The following is a 12,986-nucleotide window of genomic DNA, read 5'->3' as shown; positions in this document are numbered from 1 at the left end:
CAATAAAGCACATTAAATTGAAGTATAATTGAGAAAGAGTGATGAAGGGAAAGCACTGACCAAACCTAATAAAAGGCTATTAAGTGTTCTCCATTACGCCATTATTCCATTAGGAGAGAGAGAGAGAGAGAGAGAGAGAGAGAGAGAGAGAGAGAGAGAAGAGAGAGAGACCTGCACTTATAACTCCGCCTCCGGCTTCATCCAGGCTGCATTCTTTATTCTTGTAGTCTTTACTCTGGAGAAAAGTGAAGAGGAGGGGAGGAGGAACTCGCCGGTAGTGGGATGGACGGGTAAAGCATGGAGTCGCGCATATTTGAGCTGCCAGAGGCGAGACGAGCACTTCACCGATGAATGACTGACGGGTCGCTCTTCTCAGACGCCCCCTACAAATCCCAGACCCCACTCATTAGCTTAACTAACGACGGAACACCGAGTCTGGGATATTTCTGACTTTCTGTAACGGCTGAAGACTTTAAGATTTACCGAGCATCTGGGACACATCGGTGAGGAAACCATGGAGACGGAATCATCCCAGTTAGCGAGTAACGGAGCGAATGAAAGTGAGCCTCTACCGGTGGACTATCCCGGTGGAGAGATGCCAGCCTCTCTCGGTGTACGGAGAGGTTCCAGCGTGAAGAAACATCACCACAAACACAACCTGAAGCACCGCTACGAGCTGCTCGAAACCCTCGGGAAAGGAACATATGGAAAAGTGAAGAAAGCCATAGAGAGGCACACTGGACGAGTGGTGAGTTGACCAACATGCAATGACCCAAAATTGCTCTTTCAAAGTTCAAAAGATCTTAAGTTTCTCCTACTTTGAAATTCTTTAAGATAAACAGACATTCAAACACAGAGCTATAAAATGCAGATGAGTTGCTTGAACCAGTTCATTTGGTTTTGGAAGAATTAAATGAGTTTTGCTTCTTGAAGTCTTGAAAAATGTGGTGTTTTTTCCCCATAACTCTTAGAAATAAAGGTTCCAAATGGGGATTTTCACAGTTATGCCACAGAAGAACCATTTTTGCCTCCCCAAAGAGCTTTTTTCTTAGTGTGAAGAACATGTTAATAATCTAAACAACATTTTCACTATAAAGAACCTTTTGTGGAATGGAAAGGTTCCATGGATGTTAAAAGTTCTTTGTGGAACCATCAATGTCAATAAAGAACTTTTATTTTTAAGAGTGATCATGGAGAAGTAGAAGATAAGAGAATGTTTCTGTTTCATCTCATTGTCCTATTGGATTGAACAGAGATATTAAAGAGATCTCATTTGTGATTATCCTTTCATGTGGGAGATGTTGTGTGGGTTTCACTTGATATCAGTTGACCTGATTAAACATTCCTTTGAAACTTTGGTGAAAGTAAATACACCCTTAATGGCCATCATTACATGCACAATTTCACAGGGCAAGTGCTGTCTTCCTTCCATGAGTAACAGGGGTCAGCTCATTTAGGTCATCTAGAAGTTGAGCAGGTCAAAGGTTTCAAAGCATGAGAGGTATGTTTATGTCGCAAGTAACCTAAGCTCCTTTACATATCGCTTTGGCCTCGCCACCATTGCTAAGAAATGCGTAACATCTGTAGAGCAAGATTGGAACTTGGAAAAACTAGGATAAACCACTTCTGTTTTGGAACTAGGTCAATGCATTAATCCCGAGAGAGATCTGCATCTTGAGTGGGGCAGATATGGACCTAGTGGGTCAGAGCTCTGGGCGAAAAATGTGGCCTGATGTCAACAGCTGCTTGAGCGCAGGATGCTCTCAGAGTCACGTCCGGGACTTGGTAACCTAATAACGGAAACCACTTATGAGCGTTTCCTCAGAATTAACACTGTCCGACTAAACAGAAACATTAGACAGTGTGGTTCTGTGGAGACCAACACAACTGGTTGTGTTCTCAGTGCAGATAAACTCGAGTGTTTGTATGGTGATGACTTTGGCACCAGTAAAGAATGTTCCAGCATGTGCATTTAAAAGCTTTCCCTGCCAACACATGTGAGTGAGCTTTAGTTATTTGCTTTGTTATTTAAATGGGGGTTTGGTGATGGAAAAAAAAAATACAGGTAGACATTGTTGACTGGGGCAGATGATAAAGTAGCATGTACGTACGTACTGAAAAAATTCTGGGGTCACAGTCATGCTCATTATCTGAATGGACTAATGGCTGAATCGAGGAATGCATGACTCACGCTAGTAGCAAAGGAAAGAATTCATAACTTTGTGGGATGAGTTAAACCAGAACATATATATTTACTGTTTGATTGTGCTTCTTTATAACCGTGTAGTCTTGGCTCTTCCTCTTAATCATAAACACTTTATCTCAGGCATAAACCAGGATTTTACCATTAATAAAGGAATATTATGTTCAGTACAAATTTAGATACAATACATGTTTAGACAGTCGCCAAAAAATATAAATAAATAAAAAATTAAAAAATTAGGTTAGGTCATGGCATGAAATAGTTGGAAGCAAATGGGGCCAAAATTTAGATGATTTAAAAGTGGAAATGTAAATTTTGTGAAAACACTGTTAAAAGTTGTATATTATTAAAAAGTAATTTTTGTAGTCATTTTACAGGTTTAGGAGTTACGTTGTCATGGCAATTAAGTAAAATTGGATATTGGAAGCATTTTTTCACACACTAAAATAATTTTTACAAGCTATGCCAATGAAACAGTCTGTATTTTATTGTTTATGGATTCCTTGCTCCATTCTTCTTAAAAAAATAATTTTCCTTTTTTTTTTTTTTTTTAAGAAAACAAGAGTTGTGTTGTATTTATTTTCTTTCTTTTTTTTTTTTGTTGATAGGACACTGACATATACGTTTGGAGACATAGAAAAATGGAAAAGGCATTGGAAGTTGCAAAGAAACAACAAATGCAATGACTGGTTTTCTTTTTTTGCTCCTTCATTGTGTTCAGTTTTCTATGATGCATTTTTCAAAAACTTTGTTTCCGCACGAGTGCTCTGGTGAGTAAAGGTGCTCCCTTTTCCCCCTTAAACGGCGGACAGGTAAAACAACACAGCTGTTGTGTGAGGCTCAGACAATGGACTGGTCTATGTCTAGGAGACAATAAGAAGGCTTCAGTTGTAGCCAGGGGTTAGAGAAGAGCAAAGCCTACAGCCAGCTGGCAAAGGCATCAAACGCAGGTTGGCTTAATGATCTGTAGCCACAGGCAGGGTAACAACACCGCTCAACCATGTGCGCTTCCTTCAGCGAGGTCAAAAAATCACCTGCGTGGCCATCTGCTGCGATGCAATTTTAATGAGTTTATGCTTTCAGTGTAATTAGGATAAAGTTTGAAAGGATAAGACATTATATCACATTGAGGTCCTAAAGTGGTTCTTAACACATGCACTCACACTCATTCTGGCTCTAACTTACAGCCTTTTTAAAACCATCCACCAGCCTATAGTGACAAACATCAGACTGTAACCAGACAGATCATATCCAAGTGGCGCGTTAAATACATTTATCACAAGTGCTGCACTGAGTCGTACATAAGTCACTGATAAGGCTGTAACATGCAATGCATGCATTGTAGATGTCATTTGACAAGAAAACAATGCATTGCATGAACACCATTTTGTCCCTAAAAGGCTAGGGTTGGCAGGGTTGTGAACTGCGCTCAGTGCGCTGGGTGGACAGGAAGTCAGCTCTGTCAGTGCCACTTCCCCTTCTTCGTGTTTTATGAGTCAGTGGAGGAACATGCTGCAAACTTCCTGCAAGTTTAATCCCTCCTCATGACCACTCAGACTTAGCAAGGCTGAAATCTTCTCAGCATCCTCAAGCATGCATATAAAAGATAAGGCTTTAAGATATTAAGTAAATAACATTAGCCACTAAAACTTAAAAATTTATGCTTAAAAAATTGATTAAAAATTTATTTAAAAAAGAGGTTCTTTGAAAGCAGGCCTTTGAGCGCTGACACATTTCTATGATAGAGCCTGTTTGGGAGCTGATAAATGGGACGTTTAAAAATAACTCCTGTGGTGCTCCTTCTCCCAAAAAAGCCATTCACCTTCACAGAAACCCATTTTCGCTCAAGGTTAAGCCGTTAACACCAGATCTAGACCGTCATTGCCTTTAGCTTATAAAAAAACATCTCTCTCCAGAACTTTGAAAGTACTGGAAAGTACTGAAATAATGTTTATGGCTTTATAGGGAATAAAATAATTTATATGATTTATACATCTTTTAAATCTACATAGTTCATAATAATTAAAGCATATTATCACCATAGAATATCATATTACATTATTTATTTAAATTACTTGTATTGTATTTTATCCCACTACTGAGATAAAATAGTGATCTATGTTGTTTAGCCAATTATTTATTGTGAAAAATTTATATTTTATTATAAAATAGACACTATTGTAGTTTTTATTAATATTTTGAATTCAAATTTATTTTATTTTTATAATTTTGCTGTGTATTTTTGTCATTTTTTAAATAGGTCTATATAGATTTTAGTTTATTTGAGTACTTCAAGTTAAACTAAATGAAATGATAAATGTTGACATAGCAACTAACTGAAATAGAATAAGTTTAAGTTTTATTCTATTTTATTTTAATTCATGCAATGAAAACTTTTTTGTTGTATTTTTTTAGTTTTAGTTAACTGTTATAACCCAAGTCCATGTTTAAGCCCACTATATTAAACTGCTCTGCAGGTTAAATAAAAAGAGTGCTACTACTTCTAGATTTGTTAGTTCAGCAAATTTGTGGGTCACCTGACCGCCTAAGACAGGAAGTACTACATAAAAGGGAGTAGGCTCTTCTGTTTCTATGATCTATGACCCCCGAGTCAAGATGCCACTGGAAAACAAATATAATCAATCAGAGTTTTTTAACCTTTGACCCTCATCTTCATCAATACTGCTCAATGAAACTGAAAAATCAAGCTACTAAACCATAAATCCAATGTTTTTTAGTTTCTCCAATCAAAATAATAACTAATAGTACCTTGCCTAAACGCTAACGTGCTACAAATAGGATTCACATAGTTGATTCTACTTGTTTGTTGGTTCTCAGGTGGCGATTAAATCCATCCGAAAGGAGAAGATTAAAGATGAACAAGACATGGTGCACATCCGCAGAGAGATCGAGATCATGTCTTCTCTCCGCCATCCACACATCATCTCTATATACGAAGGTAGGTCTTTTTCTCACTGCTAGTCGTAAAACACCGTCACTGAGACGCCACAACTCCACTTAATGTATCAACATCCAATCATCTTTAGATCAGTTGCCCTCACGTTTTATTTATGCGATCTGACCGCACCCTGCTAGCCCAAGGGTGTTGATCAGGCAACAACGTTGTTGGGGGTGTAAATTCTCTAATGAAGATGAAGCGAATGCATTGAAGTTATTACAGTCCTGCAGCAATCAGCATGTTTGAAATGTCCCACGCATGTAGCTTTGCTTCTCAAAACATAAATAAAAAACCCATTAAATTAGGCCCGAATGCAGCGATACTCAAAGCAAAGCTGCTTTATCTCCACGCTGACAGAGGGAGACGCCACGGCTGTGGACTCACACTGCGCTCTCAGCCAGGGGTCATTATTACTGACCCTGGATCGGTCTGAGAGTCGGTGCCAAAACGGAGAGCGCTCAGTCTGCTGTGTCTAATACGGATTAGCCGAGAGAGGTAATTACTCAGTGCTAGCTTCTAGCACTGGTTTGGATGTCTTGAACGTGAACTTAACTGGTTTTCAAAGGTTATTCCAACAAGCTTGGCTAGTCCTGGGCCCTACACAGTCAACAGGTGTCCAAAGACACGTCGTTGAGAGTGACACCAAGAGAGTTAAAGGAAACCCACCTTCATTGTCTATTTGGTCCACTGACCATCACTGTGACAACCAGCTTCTGGGAGGTAAACAATGAAGAGTCACTATGGAGATGCTCCTGCTGTATCAACAGAAGGTGGAGGAGGATCTGAATGGAGCAACAGCTTCACTCCCCTGCAAAATAAATACAAAGATTTGCTGAGATCCCATTTTTTCCATCGAGATTCGCAAGATAAACATTTCTCTGATTGGCTTAAATGATGGCTATTAATCTAAGAGCTGCTACTAAGAATACTGTGTTGTGCAAAACACGTACCTTTTCTTAGAACGGGAATGTTTACGCCCCCATCCAAGATCACGTACACCAAATATCGCTTTCTCTCTGCACTTAACACCTGTTAACAGTTGTGGTCTCACTTGCAAAGACAGCTTCTAATCGCCATGACCCTGACTAAAGCCAGACTCGCTGGCGATTTTGACTCCTACATACTGGCAACAGCCCAACGAAAGCTCAAGCCAAACTGTTAACAGTCAATGACAGAGAGATTTAGCTAGAGAGCCGGATATAATGGAAATATGCTGTTTTCATTTCCATGCGCTGTAGCTTTAACACGCAAATGCCTATAATGCAATGATGTTGAGTAATCTAATCAACCACTGTTGCATTTGCTTCTATTCGCAGTGTTCGAGAATAAGGATAAGATTGTGATCGTGATGGAATATGCCAGTAAGGGCGAGCTCTACGATTACATTAGCGAGCGCCGAAGGCTCAGCGAAAGGGAGACCAGACACTTCTTCAGACAGATTGTCTCTGCTGTTCATTATTGCCACAAGGTGAGGGTGTAGATGTGTGATGAGATAAATTAAAAACTAATTTGCTGACCTTCATATATCATATCAAACACAAAAGAAGATATTCTGAAAATTGTGGGTTTTTCGGTCCATACAATGAAAGTTGTTGTTTTGGACCCCATTGACTTTCATTATATAGGCAAAAACATCTGAAACATTCTTCTGAATAACTCTGTCTTTGTGTGTTCCATAAAAAAAAATAAAAAAGTCATTTGTCATACAGGCTTAAAATTACATGAGGGTGAGTAAATGATGGTAGAAGTGTCATTTTTGGTTGGACTATATATTCATATAGAAGATATGTTAGCAGAGCGCAAACTGAAGTGCATATGCAAAATGTATGATCTTTTAAACTAGGTGAAAAAATTAAGACAGCGTTTTTCTGTATTATGGAAGAACAAGAAATAATAAAACAACTAGATTCAGCCGTGAATGATACTACTATAAATTTTATATTCTCCATTTAATGTTTGATCACAAAAATTTATTTTAGTTTAAAATTTTTACTTAAATTATTATTTTTAAAAAAGTGTCCTTGATACTTATGTAATTATTGTTTGGTGAAAGAAAAAACAAACCAAAGCCAGTTTGTTGGTCTTATTTTGTCTAAGCTGTTTTTTAGTTGGTTTTAGGGGAATAGAGCTGATAAACATTAGCTTGGCCAGCCTAGCCAGACCAGTTTGGGCAGGTTTGGGGACTAGCTTTAACCAGCTAAAACTGGCAAAATAGCTTAAACTGGTTTTCAACTGGAATATTGTAAGTATAGGCTCTATTGCATTTCTTGCATTTAACCTTATGCAGCTAAGGTGGTTTAGCCTTTAACTACAATTACATTATAGCAGTGTCATACCTTAAAACCTCTCAAACTAAACAACTGACATCTGTGCAATGTTCACGTCCAGTCGTGCATGAGCTCTCTATAGAGTAAATAAAATGATTTACTGCATGATGGAGGACTTGACATGATATGAGAAGGATAAACTAAACTTCCAAGAACGTCTCAATGCGAAAGGTTGTGGAGCCAGAGAGCAGCTGTGTTCTTCTGTCCTGGTGCCAAACCCCTCCTCGTCTCCCATTTTTCCCACTTTCCAAACGTGATATACTTCAAATTGACCTTTCACATTGATCCAGCACATATTTCTTCATTGTTTTCCCTTTTATTTCACATTTTAGAGCATATTTTTCTAGTTTTATAAAGATTAAGGGTAGGATTTAAGCAGAATATCCCATTCCTAGATCAGTACAAAGGGTCAGCCGGTACCCGGGGCCGTGTCAGCTGGAAAATGAAACGCCCCGGGGCAATTCAGCCTGGGCTTGGCCTTTGTTTCTATACAGCTGGGCTGATGATGTCATCAACTCAGCTGGGGGATTCCGAGGAGGTCATCCCGGAAAGGAGGGAGGAGATACACAGATCAGGCCATTTGACAGCGGATGAAGGGAAATGTCACTTTTCCCTTCCATTAAATATTGCTGTCTTTAATGAATAGCAATGTATTTATTGTTCATTACTGTTTTGTAGGACATCAATTATGACAAATCTAGGTGGCAGCATAAAATGTGATGTTTCTATGATGCCTATGAGACAGAAATTGATCTGAAAACAATGGTTTTGATGATGTCTTACAGAACGGAGTAGTACATCGAGATCTCAAGCTCGAAAATATCCTCCTAGATGACAACGGTAACATTAAGGTACGTCCTGATTTTCCTCTAGTGATTTATTACTCAATATCAGCCTGTTCTGATTCGGTTCTTTCTTCCAGATTGCAGATTTTGGTTTGTCCAACCTCTTCCAAAAAGACAAGCTTCTTCAAACGTTCTGCGGCAGCCCGCTGTACGCCTCCCCTGAGATTGTGAACGGACGACCGTATAGAGGCCCGGAGGTACATTATGAACTAATATTCTCCAGTTATGCAACCCTATATTGGCATTGAAGAGGCCTTAATTTTTCACCTTTAAAAAATGTGGGCTAGGAAACACAATCACATCTTTCCTGTCTCGAAATGATAAGAGAGAACAAAACACAGATAACAAAGAGAAAGCATTTCCACTCCTATCTGAGGGAGGTGAGACCACCCCTCATTCCACATCCAAACTCAGTTACTCCCCACAGGAATCGCTTAACAGGCCAAGTCAGTCAGTGTACCCAACATCTTCCATAATCCAATGAGAAACAAAGACTTTGCCAAAACGAACGAGGACTAATCTCAGAGCTATTTTCAGAATATCCAACATTATTATTGCCCCTTCATGGTTGCTAGTATTTTTTAGCCAAACACAAAGCCTGTCTGGAACACAGGAATATATCAAAATTACCATACTTTTTCCCGTTTTTATTTTACGATGACACATGCAAGACTCATACACACTCACAATGATCCCCCTGGTCCCTCAATCATCCTTACATAACTGGAGACCATGGGAAAGGCAGCGTTCTTCTTCTCGCTGGTCAGAGATCAGTGGATGAAGGCCAACAAACACATAGCTCCTCATATCTACGCAGGGTCAGACAGGTCTGGAGTTCGGGGAGTGGACGTTTCCTGCGCTGTAATCAGCCATTGTTTCCCCTCGATACCTCCTCATTCCTGGCCTGCACCCTTGGCTAATCAGCATAGGTGCAGCAGGGTCAGACAAGGTCGGCACGAGAAATGATTAAATAACGAGCAGGAATTATGATGGCAGTTACTTCGCAGATATATGTGAGATTACCTATTGTTCTCATACATTAGGTGTACAATGACAGCTTGATTAAATGTTCATAAATATAGGTGGAGTTGACTTTGTGGCCCAGGCAGGAAAATAAAATAACACAACCTTTTAATCGATTGCTAAATGGCGACAACTGTTTACCGGCAAATGTTCAACTAATACAAAGGTTAACCAGTCTGTGAAGCTGTTATTTTATATAAAATTATAGAAAAACAAGAGCATCATTAACAGTTTTAATTAAAAGTTACTGTTGATGAAAAATGAGTAAAAATATAAATGGTATATGTTTTTGAAAAATGTTATATATAAATGTAAAATATAATTTTTTAATACATAAATATAATAAATTGTGTAATATAATATTTTTTTTCATTATGTATTTTATTTATTAACATTTATATAACATTTTATATAATATATATATAATTGTTAGTACATTATTAATATCATCATTTAAATTAATAACGCACTAAACATTTATATAAATGTAATGTTATATCAAATATAAGATATATATTTTAAATATAAAAATGAATATACATTTATGACTTAATTTTTAATATATTGCAAATATGTATTATATAATATTTAGTTTTGTGTAATTTCATCAACTAAAATAGTACTTTAAAACAGTATCATAGTTTGACTAAAACTCACAAATTAATTAATATTATTAATTAAACAAACAAACAAACAAAAAACCCTGTAAGAATTAACACTGGTGTTTATTTATTTAAATGCAACTTTCATTTTAAATGTTCCATAAACCATTTTCCAAAACTTTATCTCCCAGTATTCCAATTTATCAGTGTGGTGTTGTTTTGACAGGTTGACAGTTGGGCACTGGGCGTATTACTATACACTCTTGTGTACGGAACAATGCCCTTCGATGGAGGAGACCACCAAAGACTCATTCGTCAGATCAGTAACGGAGAATACAGAGAACCGCCACAGTCATCGGGTATGTCTCATCTCACTAGACATTTCTAAGTTATCTAAGCCCAAATGTCACTAAGATACCTGACCGAGTTCAAATCTCTCCATCTCATTCAGACGCTCGTGGTTTGATCCGCTGGATGTTGATGGTAAATCCAGATCGCAGGGCTACAGTTGAGGACATTGCAAATCACTGGTGGGTGAACTGGGGCTGGAAGACCAGTGTGTGCGACTGCCAAACGCAAAGGGAGAACAGCTCACCCATGCTGGCCCGCTTCATTGACTGGCAGAACCGCACTGAGGTCCGTCCTGGCAAAGTTCAATGCCCAGAGCCTGGTAACACTAACAATGGCACTAATACAGCCTTGACTCCAGCCCGGCGTCTGAGAAAGTCCATGAAGGAGAACGATGGTGGGATGTGGGGTGTTGCAGAGGACAAGCCAGGCCTCAAGAGACCAAAGAGCATCCTGAAGACTCGGGCGACCAGTGGAGACCAGCGGTCCCAGAGTCTGTGCGAAGTAGAGCTCAGAAGGTCCATTTGCTACCAAGATGTCGAGTCCAGCTCGAGTCCAGAGCGAGAAGACACCCTGGGTGGCTCGCCAGCCAAAATGGTGTCCATGTTACCCAAGAAAGGCATTCTGAAAAACAATCAGCAGCGTGAGTCCGGTTATTACTCCTCGCCGGAGCGCAGCGAATCCTCCGAACTGATAGGGGGCACTAATGTGCAGCCTCCGAATAGCTCCCCACCCAAACGGACTGTCGGGAGGAAAGGTATACTGAAGCGTAATGGGAAATATTCCACACACAGTGCCGTGGGAGTCCATGGAGAAGCCCAGGAAGACTCAACTGGCTCGCGGAGTCAAAGCAGACCATCCAGCATCTTGTACGAGGAGACGGGTCTTTCCAGCATGGGGTTGGACTGGCCGCCGGCCTCTCCGAAACCCAACATCCGGGGCTCGCTGTCGGCCGAAGACCTGCTGCAAATGGCTGGGTTCAGGGGCCTTCAGACTGTGGCGCCCCTTCCTGGTGGAAAGGGCGTCCGCAGCCCTCCTGGTTCCCCTGGAGACAATGGGAGCTTCTCCTTGCTGGGCGATCTGGATGATGTTACCCAAGTGTACCAGAAAGCCCTGGACATCAGCAGCCAGCTAGGCTAGACTTGGACAAAAAGGCGGAGAGACTGGAAGAGGGAATGATTCCCAGCTTGTCCTTCTCATCACAGTGCTGCTGGGTAAATGTTTACAGGTCGAGAAGCGGGACATTTCAAATCTCCATTCACCAACTCGTGTTGATGAGCATTTCTCATGATATTCTCGTTTTAGACTTGACAGTCGAGGGGGAACAACGGAAGCACTTTAAAGCGGCTGTTCTCCGAGATGCAGCACGTAATGACAGCTGGGATTGTGTTATTTAAGTTACTGTATTTATCTGTCATTCATGGTTTGGACATTTTGAAAACCATTTTGAAAGGCCATTTCAGCGTTTTCATCGATAGAGGTCATGCATTATGAAAAGTGTTAGATAAAGGCCATTTGAACATCTGTATAATAAATTCTCATTGTATAATACCAGCAATTTCAGCGAAGTACATGCACACCAGTACATTAGTAATGCTAAAACTTAAAGTTTTTGACGTATGGTTAATATACAAAAAATAAGAGCATTTTGTCTTTATTAGGCTATCTTTTGTAAACTGTTTTGACTACACTTACAGAAAAGTACCAAAAGGTACTACAGTACCACCATGTTTTTTGGGGGGTTTTTTTAACATGTATCATGGTACTACCATGGTATTGTTGGTAAAAAAATGCTAATTTATTATTATTAAAAAAAAAAGTTAGTTAACTTTGGCAGCCCTAAAATACTACAAATAATGACTACCAATTAATTTAAAAAATGCGGAAAAAAAATCTAAAACTAAACAAACGTGAAAATTCAAAATACAATGAAATTCCACATTCTAAAAACTCTGGAGTATAATGTTAATTTCAGCATGTACTATGGTATATATCAAAGTGCAGTGAGATTACCTTCACTGTACCATGGTACGGGAAGTAATAAGATGTTATAAAGGGTACCAAAAATACACTGAGAGGATATCATGATCCCAGAGCTCATTGTAATGTTGTGACAGAGACAGCCACGCAAATGTTGACATATCTCTGAGATCAGCTAGAGAGCAACTAGTGCAGCACAAAGCACAGGAAAGGTCAAAGGGCAAAGGTTGTATCAGTGTTATGATACCGTACATTCTCTCTCACACAGACACGCACACACAATGCTAGCACACACGGGCAATTATATGAGCTCACTGAAGCATGAAAGTGTGGAAAGACGAGCTTTGACCTACGGTGTAATTCTGGTCCAGAAATGACCCGCGTTTCAACAGCACATGGCTTTAAAGACAGGAAAGAGATGCCAAACTATTCTTTTCACAATGTGGAGTGTTAAAAGACACATATTCTTAAGGCAGTAGATTATGAAAACAAAGATTAAGAATGAAAAGTTTTCACTTAAAAAATGGGAATCAAAAGGTCACGTCTCGAACTGTAAAATCGTCAGGAAGTGGTATATATTGTGCATGTGCAATTGTTTTATTGTTTAACATACAATGGCATGTCAAAATAAAATGAACATATTATGCCATTTTTTCTGTTACATTGTTCATTTTTGGTTGTTCCTCTAGTTTAATTTCC

At 39.3% G+C, this 12,986-nt stretch overlaps 1 protein-coding gene across 1 annotated transcript; it reads left to right on the top strand.

Moving 5' to 3' along the window:
- Positions 1-217: 217 nt before the first annotated feature.
- On the top strand, positions 218-12,192 carry LOC306858269 (NUAK family SNF1-like kinase 1). The gene is made up of 7 exons (XM_079398712.1): positions 218-748; positions 5,042-5,162; positions 6,479-6,630; positions 8,275-8,340; positions 8,412-8,531; positions 10,186-10,318; positions 10,411-12,192. The coding sequence occupies exons 1-7, from the start codon at positions 515-517 to the stop codon at positions 11,445-11,447; spliced, it is 1,863 nt and encodes a 620-aa protein (XP_079254838.1). The 5' UTR covers positions 218-514; the 3' UTR covers positions 11,448-12,192.
- Positions 12,193-12,986: the final 794 nt, after the last annotated feature.

This window comes from Barbus barbus, assembly GCF_936440315.1.
Source record: "Barbus barbus genome assembly, chromosome: 39".
In the NCBI taxonomy this organism is placed as follows: Eukaryota; Metazoa; Chordata; class Actinopteri; order Cypriniformes; family Cyprinidae; genus Barbus; species Barbus barbus.
The sequence above is the reverse complement of the archived record's forward strand: the minus strand, read 5'-3'. Positions and strand labels throughout refer to the sequence as shown.